Source organism: Aspergillus undulatus, assembly GCF_047715775.1.
Source record: "Aspergillus undulatus strain CBS 261.88 unplaced genomic scaffold BDV17scaffold_43, whole genome shotgun sequence".
Lineage (NCBI taxonomy): Eukaryota > Fungi > Ascomycota > Eurotiomycetes > Eurotiales > Aspergillaceae > Aspergillus > Aspergillus undulatus.
The window spans coordinates 18,596-40,607 of record NW_027396647.1 but is presented as its reverse complement, the minus strand read 5'-3'; the positions used below and the strand labels follow the sequence as shown (position 1 = coordinate 40,607).

At 52.5% G+C, this 22,012-nt stretch overlaps 11 protein-coding genes across 11 annotated transcripts; 6 read left to right on the top strand and 5 right to left on the bottom strand.

The window, feature by feature from the left end:
• Positions 1–470: 470 nt before the first annotated feature.
• On the top strand, positions 471–959 carry BDV17DRAFT_293556 (uncharacterized protein; the record flags this gene model as incomplete). Its single annotated transcript, XM_073762641.1, has 1 exon — positions 471–959. One exon carries the CDS (start codon positions 471–473, stop codon positions 957–959), a length of 489 nt encoding a protein of 162 aa, XP_073613175.1.
• Positions 960–1,694: 735 nt separating this feature from the next.
• BDV17DRAFT_269631 (uncharacterized protein) lies at positions 1,695–2,479 on the bottom strand. The gene has a single exon (XM_073758584.1). The coding sequence runs from the start codon at positions 2,443–2,445 to the stop codon at positions 1,906–1,908; it is 540 nt and encodes a 179-aa protein (XP_073613174.1). The 5' UTR covers positions 2,446–2,479; the 3' UTR covers positions 1,695–1,905.
• Positions 2,480–3,711: 1,232 nt separating this feature from the next.
• BDV17DRAFT_283295 (SDR family oxidoreductase) lies at positions 3,712–4,933 on the top strand (the record flags this gene model as incomplete). Its single annotated transcript, XM_073760332.1, has 2 exons — positions 3,712–4,116; positions 4,163–4,933. 2 exons carry the CDS (start codon positions 3,712–3,714, stop codon positions 4,931–4,933), a joined length of 1,176 nt encoding a protein of 391 aa, XP_073613173.1.
• A 1,576-nt stretch (positions 4,934–6,509) lies between these two features.
• Positions 6,510–8,622, bottom strand: BDV17DRAFT_293553 (fungal trichothecene efflux pump; the record flags this gene model as incomplete). Its single annotated transcript, XM_073762640.1, has 8 exons — positions 6,510–6,933; positions 6,988–7,311; positions 7,369–7,428; positions 7,489–7,637; positions 7,694–7,974; positions 8,023–8,270; positions 8,324–8,439; positions 8,497–8,622. 8 exons carry the CDS (start codon positions 8,620–8,622, stop codon positions 6,510–6,512), a joined length of 1,728 nt encoding a protein of 575 aa, XP_073613172.1.
• A 357-nt stretch (positions 8,623–8,979) lies between these two features.
• On the bottom strand, positions 8,980–10,971 carry BDV17DRAFT_293552 (acyclic terpene utilization AtuA family protein; the record flags this gene model as incomplete). The annotated part of the gene is made up of 3 exons (XM_073762639.1): positions 8,980–9,552; positions 9,600–9,903; positions 9,956–10,971. 3 exons carry the CDS (start codon positions 10,969–10,971, stop codon positions 8,980–8,982), a joined length of 1,893 nt encoding a protein of 630 aa, XP_073613171.1.
• A 326-nt stretch (positions 10,972–11,297) lies between these two features.
• BDV17DRAFT_299730 (alpha/beta hydrolase) lies at positions 11,298–12,309 on the bottom strand (the record flags this gene model as incomplete). The annotated part of the gene is made up of 2 exons (XM_073763935.1): positions 11,298–12,215; positions 12,277–12,309. 2 exons carry the CDS (start codon positions 12,307–12,309, stop codon positions 11,298–11,300), a joined length of 951 nt encoding a protein of 316 aa, XP_073613170.1.
• Positions 12,310–12,541: 232 nt separating this feature from the next.
• On the top strand, positions 12,542–13,942 carry BDV17DRAFT_299729 (acyl-CoA dehydrogenase/oxidase; the record flags this gene model as incomplete). Its single annotated transcript, XM_073763934.1, has 1 exon — positions 12,542–13,942. One exon carries the CDS (start codon positions 12,542–12,544, stop codon positions 13,940–13,942), a length of 1,401 nt encoding a protein of 466 aa, XP_073613169.1.
• A 237-nt stretch (positions 13,943–14,179) lies between these two features.
• On the top strand, positions 14,180–15,888 carry BDV17DRAFT_293549 (acyl--CoA ligase; the record flags this gene model as incomplete). Its single annotated transcript, XM_073762638.1, has 2 exons — positions 14,180–14,779; positions 14,833–15,888. The coding sequence occupies 2 exons, from the start codon at positions 14,180–14,182 to the stop codon at positions 15,886–15,888; spliced, it is 1,656 nt and encodes a 551-aa protein (XP_073613168.1).
• A 285-nt stretch (positions 15,889–16,173) lies between these two features.
• On the top strand, positions 16,174–18,037 carry BDV17DRAFT_299727 (flavin-containing monooxygenase; the record flags this gene model as incomplete). Its single annotated transcript, XM_073763933.1, has 2 exons — positions 16,174–17,530; positions 17,584–18,037. The coding sequence occupies exons 1-2, from the start codon at positions 16,227–16,229 to the stop codon at positions 18,035–18,037; spliced, it is 1,758 nt and encodes a 585-aa protein (XP_073613167.1). The 5' UTR covers positions 16,174–16,226.
• Positions 18,038–18,304: 267 nt separating this feature from the next.
• BDV17DRAFT_283287 (SDR family NAD(P)-dependent oxidoreductase) lies at positions 18,305–19,282 on the top strand (the record flags this gene model as incomplete). Its single annotated transcript, XM_073760331.1, has 4 exons — positions 18,305–18,353; positions 18,428–18,800; positions 18,855–19,211; positions 19,264–19,282. 4 exons carry the CDS (start codon positions 18,305–18,307, stop codon positions 19,280–19,282), a joined length of 798 nt encoding a protein of 265 aa, XP_073613166.1.
• Positions 19,283–19,331: 49 nt separating this feature from the next.
• BDV17DRAFT_293546 (Zn(II)2Cys6 transcription factor) lies at positions 19,332–21,983 on the bottom strand (the record flags this gene model as incomplete). The annotated part of the gene is made up of 1 exon (XM_073762637.1): positions 19,332–21,983. One exon carries the CDS (start codon positions 21,981–21,983, stop codon positions 19,332–19,334), a length of 2,652 nt encoding a protein of 883 aa, XP_073613165.1.
• Between the last annotated feature and the right edge of the window lie 29 nt (positions 21,984–22,012).

Below are 22,012 nucleotides of genomic sequence, written 5' to 3'. Positions count from 1 at the left end.
CTGGTAGAAGTCATGCGACCACTTCTCGGACAAAAGGCCCAGAATGTGAAAGCAGGGGATGTAGGGGACATCTGGGAGCGGGTTATCCCAGACACCGTAGATGGTCCGCAGCACCGCTGAGATAGTTTGGAGCATGCTGAATAAACAATGTAGAATAAGGAACCTGGTCCATTATCTCTTGAGATCGTGCGCGCCGACTCGTAATATACGTCAAGCCAAGGAGACAGCGGGCTGTCAAATAATTCCATACATCGTGAATTCAGATGACTGTCAAGTCCCAGGTAGGGCGCCCAATCCTGCCAAAATCGGAACTACAGGCCAACTCTGTCATGCACTCAGCAGCCTCTATACTTCAACGGGCTATATCCTTACTATCGTGGCGACCCACTGAGCAGAGACATTATTAACCGACCGCCCCCTGCGCCAGACGACTGAGCATGCACCTTTCCTCCTTTGCGTCCCGCCCCAACATGGCTCGCTACAAGCTCTTTGCTGCCCTTCTCGTTGGTTCCCTTCTGACCGTTAACTGGCGTGTCTCGAACACACGCACTCTCACCACCCATAACCCCGAATTGGCTGGTCGCGGCGAGATACTCCGGGTTCTTCATGACCATGAGCGCTTCATCCAACTAAGTCCAGTCGGCACTAGTCTAGCCAACGTTCCAACTACTCCGGAAAGTTACGCAGACGACTGGTTTCAGACCCCAGAGACGCTCTACCCGATCAAGACATATTCATTCGGCGAAGCGATAACAGTGATCCCTGGCATTGGCTCGTTGGGCGTAAAACATATCCAATTCGAGACCTTGTTACGGAACACCGAATCAGGGGTTAAAACTAAAAGGATGACGCTCCTTTGGGGGTCTCCGTCGCAAGCCACTGGGCCATCACCCAAGGTAACAATGGCCATGCTGAAGGTTAAAGTGCAGCGCCCTGTCTACATCGGATATAATGCTTAACTGGGATTAGTTTGGATGCTGAGGGTAGAGAGGTCCATTGAGTGTGTGTGGTGGATGATGCCTTTCGTTGCATACACTTATAACGATGTCAATGCCAGCATGCTCCAGGACTTGATCAGACTAGCTCACCCTGGTTCCTGATTGAGATCAACGTGAATCCCTTTGCAAATTCATCACTATGGAATTGATGGATACTTGTTGGCTGTTTCTGTCTTTTATGTGGAAGCGAGCGCAGAAACTGCTCCTGCCCAGAGTGAACGCACCTGCAGGAATATGAAACAGCTGACACTGGCTATTTGTGGATTTGGGGATTCGGGATTGCTACATACAGAACAAACAGAATCATGAGTTTCAGAATGGCGAGATACTACCGATACTAAGCATCAGTTGCTGCGGGATAATCCTAGCCATGGTACAAGTCTTCCCATATCGCGGGGGGGCCTTGCAATAGATGACTTGTTCAAATAGACAGGCAGATGATTGGCATATAATACAAGAGCCTATAGCCATAATCTCGTAATGAAGACTAGCAATCAATATAGCTAATGTCAGCGATACGCAATCTCGGCCCAACGGCCCCGCGGGTGCACGTCGGAAGCTTGCGAGACTACTGCTTACCTGACGGCCCTACTATCATTTTGAGAGATCTGAGTCTATCAACCATGGACAGTATCCTTGTTGAGAGCATAATCCGGGCTATCCTTAGTCAAAGGATACTATTATTCTAGGCGGCAGGGCTGTGCACTCTGACGGGCAATGAGGTTTCAGAGACACAGAGTACAGAGTGATCTCTTGTCATTGCGCAATTCGAAATAAATTCATTTGCAAATTACGTACGTCCCTGAATTACCCTAACTTGCATCAAGTCCTTGAAGCTTATGGCTTTGCAGCCCAACATCTCAAGCAGCAATGACCGAAATCCATTCAACAGCCGCATATCCAACAATTATAGGAGCACTGCACCGACGATAAGGCCCGCAACAGCACCAACAGCAGGGCGCAGGCTCGACTGGCCGCCAGTGAACTCAGGCGGAACGGGGGTAGAGTGAGAGGGCGTCTGGGTCGGTTCGGATTCACTCCAAGTGGGAATGACAGGGTGAGAGGAGGTGGAAGTGCTGGTAGCAGTGACTGTTTCCTCGTCGTCATCGTCATCGGTCTGGGTGTTGGTGACGGTGGCTTCATCGCTGATGGTCGAAGTCGAGGTGGAGGTGTAGGTTGTTGTCACGTCAACCCAGTCGGTACGGGTGCCGCCGGATCCAGAGCACCTCTCGCCATTGGGACAGCAGCCATTGGCAACGCAGTAATATCCGGGTTGGCAACCGGTTCCGTTGGCGCAGCAGTTGTAGCCTGATGGGATACAGTATCCCTCGCAGGAGTCAGCACCGATCTCGGCACAGTTGCTTGATTGACGGGCGAAGATGGCCGGGATGTGCTCGGCGGCGAGCACACTGGAGGCGCAGAGAGCGAGACTGAGGAGGCCGTACATGATGAAACCAGAGAAAATAGCAATTGGCTTGAAGAAGAACTGACATGCACAGGCACAAGTTTGGCTGGAAATCGAAGTGCTTCTTATACCCTACGCCAACCCTTTGTTCTCCCAAGTGTTTGTGGCGCAGTGATATGAATACGAGGTTCACGTTGCACATCTGCGTGAACAGTCCCATTGCAATGCAAAGCTTTGCAGCGATCCCAGCCAATGCCGTGCCGCTAGAAAAGGCTCGATGGTAAAATCTGAGCAAACTCGTCTTCTTTGAGACCGGTGTGCAACGTGGTTGGTGCCCTGAAATGAGGAAGAGGGGGAGGCACCCGGGCCAGGAACGCCTCCGACCAGATCCCCCGGAGGCCCCGTCAGGGGAACGAGCGAGTGCTGATACGATAGGCTATCAATGCAAGACCTTCGTATAACAAGGCTGGGGTTGACAGGCAGGCCAAGCCCAAACACGAGGATCAACATCGTATAGCGGCATTGGCACTGTGGCAAGCGGAGATGAGGGGTTGCTGTCTCAGTCTCCAAAATAATCAAAGTTCTGAGAGGGTCGGTCTCTGACCCATCGAGGAGTGGGGATGTAGTGTTGTTGTTCTGTTTTCATGCTGTCGTGGCGGCCAAAAATCGGGATGCATTGATGAACCGGCAGTGTGACGGAGCAAACTACTGGCTACATGGGAAGTGTTTTGGATGTGCGGGTTTCCCATTTTTTGCTTGGTCGAGTGGTGAACGCTCAGACCCTGCCTTTTTTTTGTTAACAATCTGGGTTCGACTCCGAGCACAACCTTCCTTTTTCCCTCAAAAGAGAACCACACCAAATTACATGGCCTTCTCCACTCAATGTGCATTTACTAAAGCAAGAAAGGCTGGTCTCAATTTTGATGATGGGTAGGACCCGATATGTTGTCTGGAGGGGTCCAGCAGTATTGCGACAACCTGTGCCCTTGATGTATATATTTTATAGGGCTGAGTGCCCCCCGGTGCTGGAAGCAACTGTCAGCCAAACAAGAATTCAACTGTACCTTACATGCGTGGTGTGGTGTACTGCGATAGACCTTTGGTAGTTGTCAGGGGCCCTCCACCTGTGCAGTATTTAGTGATGCAATTGTACATACATTAGTTGATGCGAGAAATGCAGCTGTGCCTGAAGTGGCTCCGGCTAACAATATGCGCCGGATAAAGCTGGCCGATTCCCCAAAGCCTATAACAGCACATTCAATCCTCAATCTCTCCAATCGGGTATCAGTATCGAATTGCAAAGTCATCATGGGAGGTCACGCTTTGGTCTATGGCGCGTCAGGAATCATCGGCTGGGCGACCGTCAACGCCCTGCTGAACAACTATCCGACCGCAGACGCTTTCGACCGCGTCACTGCCTTGACAAACAGGCCTCTATCCGTTGAAGATTCGCAGTGGCCTGCTTCAGAAAAGCTTACAGTTGTCTCTGGAATTGACCTTTTGAAAGGTGATCAAGAGGCGCTCGACCGGACTGTCAAAGAGCGAGTCCCCGGCGCCCAGACTGTGAGCCATGTCTACTTCTGCGCATACATCATGGATCCGGAGCCTGAGAAGGAGATTGAAATCAACGTCGAGTTGCTGAAGAGAGCTGTAACAGTGGCGGAGAATCTGAGCACTGCGTTTTCGTTTGTGGTTATCCCAACTGGAGTGAAGGTACAGTCGCAAAACCCTTATCTTTTGACAAAGGCTAACAAGCCAGACATACGGAGTGCATCTCATAGATCAATTCCCATTCAAGGACAAGCTTCCATTGAGGGAGGCATTGCCAGTCATCCCTGAGCCCTTCAAGTCGAAGCTCTTTTATTACCCCCAGATCGAGCTGCTGCAGCAGCTCTCTGCTGGCAAACCCTGGACATTCGCCGATGTGATCCCTGACATCGTAGTCGGCTTCGTGCCAAACAACAACGCCTACTGTCTCGCGCAATGGCTCGCTCTGTACCTGAGTCTCTACCGCGAAATTAATGGCGAAGGCGTCGAGGTCGTTTTCCCTGGTAATGCGAAGAGCTGGACGATCAAGAGCAACGACAGCAGCCAGGACCTCATCGCCAAGTTTGCCATTTACGCGAGTCTACACCCCGAAATTACCGCGGGAGAGAGATACAATACGTCCGACAAAGCCGAATGGACGACTTGGTCCGTCAAGTGGCCCATTATCTGCCAGTACTTCGGGCTGCGAGGCGTGGAGCCCCCTGCGCAGGGATCGGGGCCAGAGCCAGCAGCGTACATTGCGCAAAACAAGGACAAATGGTTCGAGATCGAGAAGAAGTACAATTTGAAGTCGGGAACCGTCGGTAATGAGCGCAGTCTGGCTTTGGTGCCCAACTTCCTCATGAACCAGTTCGACTTTGACAGGCAGGTTGATCTCACCAAGACACACCAGGCCTGGGGGGAGGCAAAGGAGGAGACTGATGTGCAGGGCGCTTGGTGGACGGCCTTTGATCGTTTCCGCGCTGCCAGAATTATCCCTTAGTTGTATATAATGTCGAGATATTTCTGATCTATGGTGTATCTACTGCAGACTGCAGCAGCACTTTTTTTTTGGCGACGCCAATGTGGATACGAAGGATAACGATATCCGATGGCTGGCTGTTGATATTAGCTTTCTGGAGATCGACAGCAATTCAACAATAAAACCAAGAGGTGCCCTAAGGCTGTAGACCTTCATTTCCTAACCGTGTGAACTCAATGGCTGGCGCACTCCGCTAACCGATAGACGTTGGGTCCCTAGAGAGGTTCATCGCAACCCATGTCCCCGGGATCAAAACTCCGATAACCCTCCGCCAGGTATGCTACCATCTACCCATGATCTGAACGAATGAAACTGACAAAGTGCTTCAAGTTCGGCTTTGGCCAGTCCAACCCAACATACCAGATCACCGACCGCGAGGGAACTCGCTATGTGATGCGCAAGAAGCCGCCGGGAAAGCTGGTGTCCAAGAGCGCCCACAAAGTCGAACGTGAATACCGCATTCTTTCGGCTCTGGCGCAAACGGACATTCCAGTCCCAAAGACATACTGTCTGTGCGAGGACGAGAGTGTGGTTGGCACGCCGTCCTACATCAAGGAGTTCCTGGATGGGCGCATTTTCGAGGACCCAACTTTCCCGGGTGTTTCTGCTGGCGAAAGACAGGCATTGTAAGTATATTGGCCTGGAGATACTTTGGGATAGAATTGACTCGTCCAGATGGCGCGAAGCCATGATCACCCTGGCCAAGTTCCATCGAATTGACCCCGGTCGCATCGGCCTCGCGGGCTATGGAAGGGCAGGGGGATTTTACAATCGGCAGCTCGAGACGTGGAAGAACCTCAATACAGCCCAGGGTACAGTGGCTGACGTAGAGACAAAAGCCAGGAACAGAAAGCTTCCTGCGATTCTTCGCTGATTCCCAATATCAGCCTAGAGACCGAGTGAGCCTCATCCATGGGGACTTCAAGATTGACAACATCGTTTACCACGAGGCTGAATCGCGGATAATTGGATTCCTGGAGTAGGTTTTGTTCTCACTGCTGGTTTTGCTGAAGTGATCTGACTTGAAAGCTGGGAAATGTCCACGATCGGCCATCCACTTGCAGATATCGCCAATATCATAAACCCTTTGACAGTCAACGCCATCTCACCCACTGCCGCACGCGAACTCTATCTTCCACACGACCTAGGGCATATTGAGGGACTGCCGTCAATAGCGCAGTGTGTTGCCTGGTATGCAAGTGGAGCTGGATGGGATCCGGCGCCTGAGTTAAGGTGGGTAGAGGCTTTCTGTCTTTTTCGGTTGAGCATCATCTAACAGGGAATTGCAGCTCGATATGCCGCGAGACAAGCTACTGGTGGTCAAGCTCGCCATTTGGGTCGAGCAATGTATCCAAGTGCTGAACTGGCGAAGCAAGTCATTTGGGGTATCAAAACGCGAAAAGAAGGTCTACCAAGACTGTGACAGGTTGATTTGAAACATTGTATTGGGCCATGCTCATGGTAATTAAATCAACTTCTCTGAAGCCTTGAAATTTATATATAATATAAAGGTTCTGCTTTGTATTGTGTACAACGCTCACACAGCAGACTGCACTGTCTTGCCCTCATTCTCTAGCCGAACAGCACGCTCGCTTGTCTTCTTCTTCTTGTCGATGTCTCGCGTTGTGAAAGCAATGATGATAGCCAACCCACCAAAAGCAACCGCCACCTCGTAGACCAGTTGATAAGACTCTGCGCTGGCACCCTTGACCGCATCACTCACTGCGCGTACAACCTGGTCGGTGATTCCAGCCACCTCCCGGTACGCAGCATCGGTGTTGGTCTCAGCTGCAGTGAGAAGGTCAGAGAGAGAGCCGCCAAAGCCGGCGTGTTGTGCAGCTGAGCTGACTCTGTCTGGGAGGATGCCGCTGTAGTGATTGGATTGAATGGCTGTGTATATAGCGGTCGCAATTGCACCGCCAATAAGCCGGAAGGTGCACAAAAGCCCTTGACTGATTCCACTGAAGTTGTTGTAAGTACGGCAATAAAGCCACAGTAATGGATGAAGAACATACATGTCCGCCTGCGAGTCGAGACCAAGCGAAATCATGCCGAATGCGAGATACTGCGGCGGTGTCACCGTGATTGCAACGATAATAATAGTGGCAATCGCCTGAGCCTTGTCCTCAGGACCAACAGATCCCATTGATCCGATCATGGCAGTCTGGACAATAAGGTAACTGATCATCTGCCAGCGCTCATGTCCTGCCATTGGTACGACTGTGAGGATGAGGATGCCCGCGAGGATTGTCCCGAAGGAGAACATATTCGCATAGACACCTTGCATAATGGAGTCGCCTGCGGGCACGTATAGAAGAGCAGATTGGCGAGGCCAGAGACTAGAATGGGTCAGGAATCTGGCTCAGAGGACATGCTGTTTTTCGAAGCTGACATACATGTTCATGCTGTAATAGAGCATTCCACCCACAAAAGTCACGGCAATAACGGAGGTGAAGCTATAAAGGAAAACTATTTTAGTAACGATTGCATGAAAAGAACTCGTCTTCTAGACTCACTCTCGCCATTTCTTGAACAATCTGGGTGGCAGGATTGGATATTCAAGTTTGGCATATGTCTCCCACAGTCCAAGGAAGATAAAGAGAACACCCGATATGGCGATGGGAGCAATGACACCGGCACTTTCCCATGGAAAGTCGCGGCCACCCTAGGAAGATGAGATGGTTAGCATTGAAGCTCATCTTGCACGAACGTGAAACTCACCCAGTTGAGACCTAAGAGCAACAGGACACAAGCGGCGAGAAACAGCAAGAGACCGACATAGTCGAGTGCAGCAAGGAGTTGCCTCTTAGTCTTTCCATCCACAATATGCATTGTCTCGAAAGTCGGAGGGCGATAGAAGATGAATAACAGAATGGCCGTGAGAGACTCGAAAGCGAACATCCACCAGTAGCAGACTCTCCATTCCAACGCGGCATAATTAATGAAGGCGTATCCAATCATGGGGCTGAGCATGGCTGGAATATTGGAGATCTCCACACACCCTGAACCAATTTAGCAACTGGTAGGATCAGAGAGGAAAGAGAGGATACCAAGGACAAAGAGACGATGTTGATTGGGAACAATCTCTTGCACGCTGGCAAAAAGAGTCTCCCCAAAACCACCTCCGATCCCCATCAGCACACCGGCGCCTATCATCTGGTTTATGTTCTGGCCAGTTGCTCCCACGACTGCTCCAATCGCACCGAATACTGCGCCCGAGATCAAAAACCAGCGGCGGCCGAAGATGTCGGAGAGACGGCCACCAATGGTGACAATTACTGCAGCTCCTAGATTCCAGCTGGAAATAACAGAAGTTAGCTCTTGCACACAGAGATATTCCGATATGCCTACCATATGGTGATCCAAGGGTAATTCGGATCCGGTCCCAGGTCTGCGTTGATGCTAGATAGAATGACCGCCGGCATCAGCTGCGTGAAGAGGTAGGAATTGTAGAGGAAGCAGATTGACTATAGACGAACGATTTTGGATTAGGCAAAGTCATCATGCAATACACGAGAACTTACAATAACGGCCATGATGGTCTGGGGGGTCAAGTTTAGTCTCTTCCTGCTTGGCCTTTCAGGCGCAATGGCCCAAGCGCTCGTTGCGACCTCTTCATCGTGAACTGGTTCGTCTTTCTCAGTCGACATATTTCGGGCTAGGAGTGTGGAAGTAACAAGGTCAGTTCAATTGTGGAGTTTGCGTCTCCAGTGTACCCACAGTGAATCTGGGGTAAATATCGGGGGTAAGTATATGACAGATGCAATCTCCAAGCTAGGAATTGATTGGTTCTTATTGAGGGAATGTTTCTCCAGGCTTTTGGAGTCATGGCCGGATAACGAGTTCCTAGTTCAACTCGCAACGGCGATACGGCTCTAGACAGAGTATATGTACGGTGTAGTTGCTACTTAAATGAAATATCATGGGAAAGAAAGTGAATATCAGCATGAAAGAGAATCATCAGCTAGTACAGTATATAAAAATTGCATAGTAATGGAAAGGCACCCCTAGACCCGCCCTCTATGCAGGAACTTCTTGGGCAGGTCCACCGTCTTAGCCCGCAGATATTCCATGCAGTTCTTCCCTAAGGTATCATAGCTAGAGCATGCATTATACTCCCCTTGCATGTGGTCATGGAGAAGGAAATGCACTGTCCTCAGGTGAGGAATCTCAAACCGGTCTATTGGCTTGCCCGTGTACTCCTCGGGCCCCAGTAGCTCGATGATCTTGGGAATGGTCAAGAAACTACGCAGCCAGTCCCACTCGTCGTCGTAGCGGACGAAGAAGCCGTTGTTGCAGTCTGAGGCTTTGTCTCCACCCCGGCCGAGGACGATATAGCCCAGGGGTGCGCGGACGGTCTCACCAAAGGTGGATAGGTCGACGGGGTTTGTTGTCTCGTAGCTAGGCTGCTGGCGCGGATATTCTCGTGTGACCTTTGGTGTGGCCATGTCGATTATCTGGTGGTCACCGTAGAGCAAGTGCACGCGCTGTTTGATTGCTGATTGTGGCAAAAGTGCAGGCCAGTAGCGGTAGTAGGGCTTGCCTTCGGCTTGTCGCATGTCATTTCCCAACGAGGCACCCTGTCTGGTCAGTCTTGGAAATTGCAGATTGCAGTGAAGCAACATACCGGAACACCTTCAAGGAATGTCACCATTGACCTCCGGAAGAAACCATCCGGGTTGGTCATGCGCAGGAGCTCTCTATCGGGGGACTGCGCGAAGATGCGGAAGTCGACAGTTGCAAGGTCCTGGTTGCGCGCATCAATGGGAGAGGAGCCGTTGACGTGAAACTTCAAGAGTGAAAACTTCTCCAGCCTCTCTGGGCCCAAAGCTTCCTTGATCTGATCCTCGGTAAACTTTGCCTTTTCCTCGATATCGAGGCCGACGAGGTAGACGTGGTACTCAGCCTGGAAACCAGCCGGTGCCGTGATTCTGTAAATTGTTAGCCCTGACAGATAGCCTGTAAATAAACACTGCAACATACCCAATCTTGGCTGTCGGAGGAGGAGGAAGACCCTTGACGCCGGAGACGAAGACCTGGTCCTCGTCCACCTGCTCCATGCGGATGCCCTCCAACTGCGCAGTGACGTCGGAGTTGTAGTACAAGGGGCCCTGAATCTCGTAGACCAGCTGCGACGTCACAGAACCAACGGTGATGCAACCGCCCGTGTTGGCTTCCTTGGTCAGGAGAGTCTCACCGCGGTCGTTAATATGAGCAATGGGGAATCCAACATTGAGATGCTTTCCTGCTCGGAGGAGGTCTTTGAAGGCCGAATAGTAGCCACCACAAACATACGAAGCGCATTCAATCAGGTGTCCAGCGACAAGGGAGCCAGCCAGCTCGTCAAACTGCTCAGGCCCCCAGTTGTGCCACCAGGCTGCGGCTCCAATTGCTGGCGATGCATCGGCGACGCGTCCGCAGATGACAATGTCGGCTCCTTGTTTGAGGGCTTCGGCGATTCCAAGGCCACCCATGTACGCCTGGGCACAGGCGGGCTTGAAGCCCCAGTCTGCAAGATCCTTGCCATGAACCAAGCTCTGGAACTGCTCTCCCTGTGCGATGAGTTCCTGGACGGTGTCTGTGACGTCGTCGCCCTCGACCCAGGCTACTTTCATGGGGCAGCCGGCGTCTTCGCAGAGCTTACTGACGTATTGTGCTAGTATTTCCGTGTCACTGGCACCAGCGTTGACCGCCAGCTTAACTTTGTTGTTGTACAAATGAGGAATGGCTGATACGAAACAGTCGATGAAGTTCTCGGCGAACATAGCTGTCTTTACTTTTTCTTCGAGCGAGAGGGGTTTGGAAGAGAGAGCCTGCTGTTTGTTCCGTATCTTGCCAGTGCCATGGACGGTCATTGTCATTTCGGAGAGCCAGTCCCCGACAATGATGTCGCACTCGCCATGCTGGGCCAGCTGCGTGATGGCATGTACTCTGTCTGAAAAGCCACCGCTTGCGCCGCCGACGCGCACTGGACCGCGTGTTGTTGCTGAAGGAGACATTGTGTTTGTAGGTGAGTGAGCGATTATGGATCTGACCTGCCACTCTTGAAGCTTATTTATCTTGGTCTACCCCAGGTTTTGAACCCCAGGTTTCGCTACGGCGTGGAGATCCTTCTCCCACGACTTGCGGATATGGTTTTCCAACATTTCACCCCATACGGCGTAGAGAGATTCAAACATGTCTGACTACGTTCCACTTCTACTGAGAAAAGAATTTAGTACTTCGTTCTCTAAGGACGTCTTGGACAGGACGTTGATTTGCCAATATGCCGTAAAGTGTACAAACATTCGATATCAGACGCCCTCTTAAAACCATATGCGCGCGATCATTTCAAACCACCAACCCATTGGACTCCATTCAACATATTTGAGAGAAACTCTTCTCGATGCCGATTGAGGAGTTTGGAAGGGAACGTCCAAGAATAATGCGGAAACCCAGGGTAAGCGTGGTAGGTGAGAGGCACATTCGCCTCCTCCAACGCTCCCTTCATCAGACGGGCATCGTCCCGTAGTGTATCCGAGCCACACTCGGCGATGTAGACCTTCTTCAGTTGATTTAATTTTGGATGTAGAAGGCATGATGTATATGTGTCTGTAGGGGATGCGCCGTAGGCCCCCAGGAATGTCCACATTGCAGACCGAGTATTCACTGTTGCGTCGGCGTTGTCGTCGTATGCTGTATATTGCCCTTTCTTCACCGCGGGTACAGCGTCTGGATGGACAGTGACAGGGACGAGAGCGATAACACCCTTCACCAGCTCACCCTTGCCCTGATCAATCAACTTCAGCGCAGCACCAAAAGCCAGATTACCCCCCGCCGACGCTCCGATAAGAATCACAGAAGATGCCTGCAAATTGGCACAAGACCAGTTGACTGTTTCTACACAGTCATCCAGAGCAGCAGGATATTTGTGAACGGGCGCCAATCGGTATGATGGACTGACGAGGGTGATCTGGTGGTACTTGCTGATCAGCCGACATACGGCATCCTCCTGGTCAACGCTGCCCATTGCCCATCCTCCGCCATGGTAGCAGATGCCCAACGGTCTGTTTGGAGCGGGATATGGTGGCGTATACACTCGAAGCCAGAAGTTGTCGAGATTGATGTCTCTAGTCTGCACCGACTCGTCTGGCTTTGGTACCTCGTACTTGGCAGCCATCTTTCCCAGTAATTTCTCCCAGCTGCCTTGGATTTCGGCCAATTTGCCATAGAGGGCCGGAGTCTCCCCTAGTTCCTCTATAAACTGCAAGGGCTGCCGTCAGTGGTGGGATTGCCTGGTCAACACGGATTCCTGGGGCACACACCTCGCGCCATGCCGGCGCAGACTGCGAAGTCATTGTAGCGACCTTGGAACGTGAATGTGTTGGTATGCAACGCTGATACTCAACAACGGACAGTTTTAGCTGACGGTCGTTGGTCAGATTGTGGATTGCGCGAGGTTGGGACTGCGGCAGAGCATTGCCTATCAGTATCCGCGCGCAATGAGAGAAGACAAACGCTGTTAGTTTCGTGCCTTTTTTGCTGCATGAAGCACGCTTTGGACCTTTACGACACTCAGTTATCCCAGCCATGGCCGAGATCAGGCCGGGCACGTCAAGGCTGCCATTCAGCAGATACCCAGCATGGACTATCGAGAAACTGCGACCGATCGCAATCGAAAAGATCCAAGCGGTGCACGACTGGGTCGAGACGAGATGCATACCAGCGCAGGCCATCATGAAAGCCCAGTTGGCCAAGGATCGATGGAAGACGCCGCCGTTGATGAAGGAGCTGAGGCAGGAAGCCAAGGCGCGAGGGCTCTTCAATCTGTTCCTGCCAAAGCACTTTGACGCCTCGCCGGGGCTCACGAATCTGGAGTATGCGTGTTGTGCAGAGATCATGGGCAGAGTGTATTGGGCTCCGCAGACGATGAACTGCCATGCACCAGAAACTGGAAACATCGAGCTGCTTGCCAAGTACTGCAACGAGCAACAGAAAGAGCAGTGGCTTCAACCTCTACTTCGGGGAGACTTTGCCTCAGCCTACTCGATGACTGAGCCTGAGGTGGCCTCGTCCGATGCGACCAACATTGCCATCAGCATCCGGCGAGAAGGGGATGAATACGTGATTAACGGCCGCAAACTCTTCGCAAACGTCAAGTGGAATCCGGAAGTGAGACTCTATATTCTGATGGGATGTACAGATCCAATGAACCCTGACATTCGACGGCGTCACTCGATGGTTCTCATCCCTAGTGACACCCCGGGCTTTCGCATGCGACAGAACCTGTCCATCATGGGCTACGATTGCGCCCCCGAGGGCCATGGAGAGTACATCTACGACAATGTTCGCATTCCTGTTTGCAACGTTATATTGGGGGAAGGGAGAGCTTTTGAGATTGCGCAAGGGAGACTAGGACCCGGGCGCATCCACCACTGCATGCGCCTGATCGGACAGGGCGAGCTGGCATATGAATATGCTTTAGTGCGCGCAACAGATCACCGCAAGAAGCCCAGAGGAAAGCTGATCGGGCAATTCGACAGCAACATCGAGCGAATCGCGCAGATGCGACTGGAGCTGGACGCGCTGCGCCTTGTTGTCTTCAACGCCGCACACACAATGGATGCCTTTGGCAATAAAAGTGGACGATATGTTATTGCGCAGAGTAAGATTCTCGTGCCGATAGCTGTGGCAAAAATTATCGATGAATGCATGCAATTCTACGGTGGGCAGGGTCTCACGCAGTATACGCCTCTGCCTGAGATGTGGACGTACGCTCGCTTCGTGCGACTCGCCGATGGTCCAGACGCTGCCCACCGCCATCAAGTTGGGCGAGATCAGCTAAAGACGGCCAAGGATGTGTTTGCAAGGCATGCGCAGTACTACGAAATTGCGCTGGAGATGAAGAAACAGTTTGGGCTGGAGGAAGAGTTGGCTGACGATTGCAGCTGGGAGTATCTCAACATACAAGGGGCCCAGCCAAAATTGTAGAGAAAGACGAACAAACCTTCACTCTCTGTAACCCCCAGTGTAGATACTAGCCGATAAGGCCGCCCAAAAAAAAAAAGCCGTTATGGAAATGTTCTAGGTTCTGTACTAGAGGCCTTCGGCCGAGGTAAACGTTATCCGACTAGACCCTCGGGTGAGGAGAGCGATCTAGCGTATACGAACTGATATCATCCTATTCTGTGTCGAAAAGCAATTTCACTATCAGTTATTACAATAATAATGTCGTACAGCTCGATATTCCCACGACTGGACATCCCCTCGTCGAACATCCTGTCGTACCTGTACCCGCCAAACCAGACCGTGTCCGACAAGCCAATCTGGATTGATGCCAATGACCCTAACAATTCATTATCGCCCAGGAAGATGCTCTCCTGGGTGCGGCGCCTGGGCTATGGACTGGACAGACTCGGGGTGGGCAAAGGAGAGGTAGTGATCATCTACACGCCAAACCACATCTTCGTGCCGGCCGCGTATCAAGGAATCGTGGGATCAGGACGTATTTTCAGCGGTGCAAATCCGACGTATACTCAGTTTGAGATTGAGCATCATCTCAAGGACACTGGGTCAAAGGTTATCCTGGTGCATCCCAGTCTCGTCAGCACCGCCGTCGCTGCAGCATCGCGGGTGGGAATTCCGAAAGAGCGCATCTTTCAATTTTCTGATCACCCGTGCGAGCCCTGTGAGGGGGTCTTGGATTGGAGAAGCATGATAGGAACAGAGGAAGAGGTATTGTCGTGGAAATGGAATGAAATGACTGAGACGGCGGCGTCGGCAGTGGCCACCATCAACTACAGCTCGGGCACCACAGGCCTGCCAAAGGTGTGTAAAACGGAAATCTTTCTTAAAGCAACAGACTGATTTGTATGCGACAGGGAGTCTGCGTGTCTCATCGCAATCTGGTTGCCAATGTGGAGCAGACCATCTTCATGCGCGACCGCGAGCTCCCCCATGCGTTGGTGCCAGCGAGTCGTCCAGAAGAGCGCTGGGTGGGCTTCTTGCCCCTATACCATGCATACGGCCAGCTGTACGCCTGTCTGATGGCGCCAAAACTGGGCTTCCCAGTGTACATCATGCGCAAGTTTGTCTACGAGGAGTTCCTGGGCATCATCCAGCGATATCGCATCACCCATCTGCAGGTGGCGCCCCCCATCCTGATCATGCTGGACAAACGGCCAGAAACCTGCCGCTATGATCTTAGTAGTGTCAAGAACGTTCTTTGCGGCGCAGCGCCTCTTTCGCAGGAGCTGCAGAATACGATTCAGAAGCGGTTTAACGTCAATGTTGTGCAGGGCTGGGGCATGACCGAGGTGACATGTGGCGCAATCCATGTCCCTGGGGGCCTTCACGACGAGTCTGGCAGCGTCGGGCTACTGGATCCTAATTGCGAATGCAAACTACTGGACGAAGACGAGAAGCCAGTAAAGGCTGGTGAGCCAGGGGAACTGCATGTTCGAGGGCCGAATATCTGTCTTGGATATTGGAGGAATGGCCAGGCCACCAAAGCGAGCCTCGATGCAGACGGCTGGCTGAAAACAGGCGACATCATGGTGGTCAAGGACAACTGGTTCTGGGTAGTCGATCGCAAGAAAGAATTGATCAAGGTCAATGCGCTGCAGGTCTCACCGGCTGAGCTCGAGGCTGTATTGCTGGCGCACGACCAGATTGCAGATGCCGGGGTGGTGGCAGTCACCGTCGATGGGCAGGAACGTCCGCGAGCATACGTCCAGGCTAAGGCAGACGCGAGCGGGGAACTGTCCGAGACACAGATTCTGGAGTACATGAAGGACCGAGTCGCCAAGTACAAGCAACTGACCGGGGGAGTCCAGTTTGTGCAGGAGGTGCCCCGTCTGGCGAGTGGGAAGCTGCATCGAAAGGTCCTCAAGGAATGGGCGCGTCGGGATTCTTCAAGCGCGCGTGCAAAGTTATAGTATACAGATATTATATATCTAAAGCCAATAGCAGAAAGAACAGCACGTCCCTACCTCAATCACGAGTTCTGACGTAAGGAAAAGAACCCCCCCCTCTCCCAGGGGTGGTCCTTGCTTGGAAATTGTTTCCCTGGACCAAGACAGCGTACTTTTCATTAAATGGAGAAAGTTCTCCGGAAATCAATGGCATGACGCTCCTCGGCAGGAAGCACTTGACTTTAATATATGTGTGAAGGAGACGCAAGATCAACCTCAGTCGCAGCTTGTCGCAATCTCGTCTCTATACCGCAGCATCCGCCTTTGGCTTCTTTGGTTGCGGGCGAAGGAAAGCTTGAACCATGACGGTAACCACCGTCAATGGAACTCACAATGAGTTCACCTACCCAGAGTCCACACCAGGGAGCTCGTACAGAGTCCTCGACCAGTATCACTCCAAGCCCGCGAAATTGCGAGTGACATGCGTGGGGGCTGGCGCCTCTGGCTTATGCCTAGCATACAAAATGGGCAAAATGCTGGAACACGATTCCTGGGAACTGACGCTGTTCGACAAGAATCCTCATTTCGGGGGTACTTGGTACGAGAATACCTACCCCGGGGTAGCATGCGACATTCCTTCTCATCTGTACACATTTACCTTTGATCCGAATCCGAACTGGTCGCACTACTTTGCATATGGCGACGAAATTCAACGGTACTTTGAGGGCTTCGCGAAACGATTCGATCTCGAGAAATACATGAAGCTAAACACGAAGGTGATTGAATGCCGATGGGATGACAAGAACGCCATCTGGAATTTAACACTCGAAAATACGCAGACAAAGGAGCGATGGCAGGACTGGTCACATTGCGTAGTCAATGGCACAGGCATCTTGAACTCTTGGAAATGGCCCGACGTCGAAGGTCTGGAGGAATTTCAAGGCCCCAAGATGCATTCAGCGGCATGGGACCACAGCGTCGACTTCCAGGACAAGGTCGTCGGAGTCATTGGCACTGGGTCTACGAGCGTTCAGATTGTGCCTGAGCTGCAAAAGGTCTGCAAGCAGGTCCAGGTGTTCATGAGGAGCCCGACCTGGATCAGTCCTCCTTTTGGGGCCACTGCGCTCGCGAATGTACGCAAGGGCGAGGATTGCGACCCGGGAAACCGACAGTACACCTTTACAGAAGAAGACAAGAACCGGTTCAGAGAAGATCCAGATTATCACCTTGCTTTCCGAAAGGGTATCGAGTCAGAGGTCAATGGGCTGTTTGGCATGTATTTCCAGGGCTCCGACCTGTCCAATGCCTTCCGGACGGCCATTACAGACGAGATGCACCGGAGAATGGGACCGGGCCAGGAAGAACTGAAGAAGTTCATTATTCCCAAATTTGCCCCGGGATGTCGCCGCATCTCGCCAGGTGACGGCTATCTCGAAGCGCTGGTGCAGCCAAATGTCAAACCGGTCTTTGGAGACATTAAAAAAGCAACCAAGACCGGACTCATAACAATGGATGAAAGCGAGCACAAGTTCGACATTCTCGTATGCGCTACCGGGTTCAATGTGGCATTCAAGCCTGCATTCTCGGTGATCAATGCGGAGGGAAAGACCATCAAGGAAGACTGGGGGGAAGGAGTCAACCTTTATTTTGGTGTTTCGGCACCAAGGTTAGTAGCAGAAGTCTCTGTCTCTGTTATAACTATTGACATTTCATTTCCAGATTTCCCAATTATTACACCATTGTTGGACCGGGAGCGACCTGGTCAAACGGGACACTGCTGCCCTCCATCGAGACGACAATCGAGTACAGCGTCAAATGCATGAAGAAGATGCAGACCGAGGCAATTCGCTCCATGGCCGTGAAACAAGAAGCACTTGATGACATCTACGAGCACTTTGACGAGTTCCACAAGAACACTGTCTGGCAAGAAGAATGCCGGTCGTGGTTCAAAGATGGCAAACGCAAGAACCGCATCTACTTGTGGCCAGGGCCGACTGTTCATTTCTTGAAGTCTATTAAGGACCCTCGTTTTGAGGACTACGATATCAAGTATCGCTACCGGAACCGATTCGCATTCTTGGGCAATGGAACTGTCAAGGCTGGGGTCGATCAGGATGCCATGGGCCTGGCGACTTACGTGCGCAACAGTGACCATGAATGGAGTGTCGCGTAAGCTGGAAATGTTTGTCGGGGGTTGGATTCAGAAGCTTGTTATGATATGGTATGATGATACTAAAGTAGAATATCTGTCCACCTGCTCAGTCACCATTCGAAGGGACTTACAGCGTAGGGAAAATGATAACCGGGCAGTTTAACCTCTGGGGGTTCTCAATCAAGCTCGCCTAAGTAGACCCGCTTTGAACCAACAAGATTTCAACGAGTACATTTTGATTAAAGCCTTGACGATCTACTAGGACTTTGCTCTATCGGCCTCCTGAAAATGGCCTCTTTTTTGCATGGCGCAGGCTTCATCACCGGGGCCGCTTCTGGTAGGTTCAAACTACTACTAGTACATTCCCGGGGAGATTCCAACCCAGATCTAACAGATGATACGCGAATATAGGAATTGGAAAAGCAACGGCATTCTCATTCGCAAGTCATGGTGTAACCCGACTAGCACTGGCCGACATCAACTTGACAGCGGCTGAAGCGGCAGCCCGAGAGCTTACGTCCAAGTTCACAGGCATTGATGTGATTCCACTGGGACTCGACGTGAGAAAAGAAAAGTCAATCGTGGATGCGGTTGCAGAAACCACGGGCAGGTTTGGCAGAATCGATTATGCAGTGAACAATGCCGGGATTGGAGGACCTCACGATCTCTCAGCGGATCATAGTCTTGAGGAGTGGCGAAGGACGGTGGATATCGACTTGAATGGAGTCTGGATGAGTAGCCGCGCAGAGATCAAAGTGATGTTGGAGCAGGAGAAGAGAAAGAAGTAGAGAGGCCGCCCCGCAGACTTCCATCACTGGTTGCATGCTAATTTGTTCAGCTCCCCTAGGCACAACCGCGGAGTCATCATCAACGTAGCCTCAATGTACGGCCTCGTCGCAACCTCGCTCAACACCCCCGTTGTCTCCTATACAGCAGCAAAGCACGGGGTGATCGGCCTGACGCGTGCAGACGCAATAGCCTACGCGCCCAAAGGAATCAGAATCAACGCTGTGTGTCCCGGATACGTGGCAACGCCGTTGGTTGAGCAAGCCATGGCAGCCAATGTGATGCAGAAAGAAGTGGATAAGATCCCAGTAGGCAGGCTGGCGAGCATGGACGAGATTGCCGACCACATCACCTTTCTGGCATCGCCGATGAGCAGTTACATGTATGGCACGGCGATGGTGGCTGACGGGTGAGTCTGCTGCATATCTACTTTCTTCTGGTCTTTCTGACTCTTGTCACAGTGGCTTTACAATACAGTGATTCACTCATTTGATATAGGCTCCATTATTGAACAGGAAGAAAACAAACATCAACTGATTATCTCAGTCCATATACTGTCCGACCTGCCACTGACTGACTTCCTCTTCGCCACCCGGTGCCCTCGTATTCGAGTGTTGGACTGAGGGAGCCCCGTGTCAGTAGACCGTGTATGCCGTTGTGAGATTCCTGATGCATCTGCTCCTTCTGCAGTAGCCAGTGGCATGGACTGGTCACCATGAACCCCTGTCCCCCGCGCTTCCGTATTAGAATCATCAACCAAGTGCATAAAGTCGCCATTCATACTATCTATTTCTACTGTCGTATCGTTGGCTAAGCGAAACAATGACGGTGTTTCGGTGCTGGGCCAAGGTGAGCAAAAGGCAGAGGGGGACCCCTGGCCAGCCATAACATTGCCTATGGAGAATCGATCCGGTGCGCTGAAGATGGACCATGAGTCGTCCAAGTTGGCCATTCCATTGTCCGCCATGAGACTCTCCTGGGCTGGTGCACGAGGTGCGCTCTGCTTTCCCGACGTAGACTGGTAAGTCAGTGGAGGAGAGGGCAATATGGCTGGCATGACAGTTGGGTCGCCCGGCCAGGACATGGACTGCATCGCCTGCGAGTTAGTCCGTGCCCTGGCCGACAAGCCTCTCTTTGGAGGTGAGGGGCCTGGGTCGCCATCAGACTCTGCAGAACTGCCTCGACGAGCCGGCACAGAGTTGGATGACTGGAGCGCAGGTTGAAGCTCCCTGAGCTCCTCCAGAACAGCCTTGAAGATGGTGGACATCTGCTCCGCCGGCAAGTAAGCCTCGGACATATCATCTAGAACAGCGGTAAGGCATTCCAGATATCTCATACTTCGATCGTTTGAGGCTAGATTGGAGGATGATGCGATGGCCGCAACAAGCGCGGTCGCAGCATTTCCCGCATGCTGCAAGCCGGTGACGAAGATTCTACGAGTGTCGAATCGCTGCCGTTGTTGCCAAAAGATTTGGGCGATGCGACCGGCGCAAGTAGTGCATGTCGCATGGGAGAGGGCCGAGATGTGCTTCTGCGCAGGGGGTGAGTCGCCGTCCTCAACTTTGCGCTCTCCATGGGGGCCCAGGATCTCATCGTAACCGGCGAACGGGCGATGGAGCATGATCATAGTCGAGTAATATTGCTGGTGAAGTAGAAAAAATGGTGGCGGTGCTGACCTCGCATTATCTGCAGTGTACTTTAAGGTCTCTGGCAGTCGCGCATACCATTTCTCCAGCTCGCTGTCCAAGGCCGCCATGCGCAGATACAGGGTGCGGTCGAGATCGGGACTCCGGCTGGACACGTTGCGCATCATGCCCGTGATCTTGCCCCCGAGCTCCATGAGTTCGAACAGGGCTTGGTATATCTGGAGCTCGAGTGTTTTCTCGGGGCCTGGGTGTGTCGTTCCCAGTCGGTCGAACTGTTGCGACAGCTCGTAGATCTCCAGATCATCCGGCTTGAGCGCTGTCGGTCGCCCAAGGAAAAGAGCCCAATACCGGTCGAAGATTACGCAAGCCCATAGCGTCATTCGGCCAATCTCTAGATCGCTCTGCGAGAGACCGGTGCCCGAGCGGTCGAGATGCAGTCCGACGTCGAAGCACAGCCTGTAAGCCATGCCAGAGTACAGCCAGCCTGCATTGTCTCGCCCACAGCCGACCTCCAGGTCACCCAGAAGTAGTAGTGCTGCTATGGACGGAAGGCCGCCAGGTCGCTCCATCTCGTAGTCGAGCATATACTTTGCTTCGCGGTGAAGAACCGACTCACGACCGGGGAGGGTGATGCGAATCATGTCGGAGCGCTGTTTGTCGGCGAAGCGAAAGCCTGCAGCGAGGATGCAAATGTGCAGGAATCCTGAGTAGTAGGGGCCTCCTCCTGCATCTCGCCCAGCCTCGAATGCCTCTTGATGAACGACCCGAATGACTGAGTTGTAATGCGTCCAGAATAAGTGCATGAGGTAGTCATGGGCCGATTGCGACAAGGCTGTTAGAACCCGCTGGGTCCGCCGCTGCTGCTCGATGGCCTGCCTGCGACTTTCTTCGGACTCCGAAGAGATGTCCAGGTAGATGTGGCAATTGGTCGTTGGGCCAAAGTATCGTTGTCGGCCGGCGAGCTGGTCGAAGCTGACGTGCCCTCGAGCAGACAGTAGCCGATGGGCCATGGACACCTTGTTGCTGTTGATGCTATTAAATGTGACCGGGCTGGGGCCATGATGGGCTGCTTTGGAGTGTATGGGCTCTGGGGTAGGAGGGGTAGGTGCGCGAAGGGCCGGGGGCTCTGGCGGTGCGGGCGGAGGAGGGTTCTGGGTGAAGAGGGCAGGGTCGAGATGGCTGTCGTCGTGTTTCTGTGTTTGTGTCTCTCGTTGATCTTTTTCTCGCAACGCCGACTGGAGCTGCTGGATCTGTTCTTGAAGCTGGCTCACGTATGCTTTGGAGACTGGTCTGGACGACCGGTTAGCCCTCGATACAACACGCAACTGTCCAGGCTGAGGTGCGTACTTCCTTCGCTGGTCGTCATTCTTGATAACACATTCCTGGCCATTTTCCTGACACTGCGTGCAGGAGGTCTGGCCCGACTGGACGACACATCTGGTGCGTCGCTCTCGGCAGGCCATGCAGGCCACGGACGCTCGATGCCGCGGCTTGGAGGCCGTTTCGTTGCCCGAGCCGGAGGAGTCGGCAGCCATGGCTGGATACGGATAACGGGAGGCCTGAA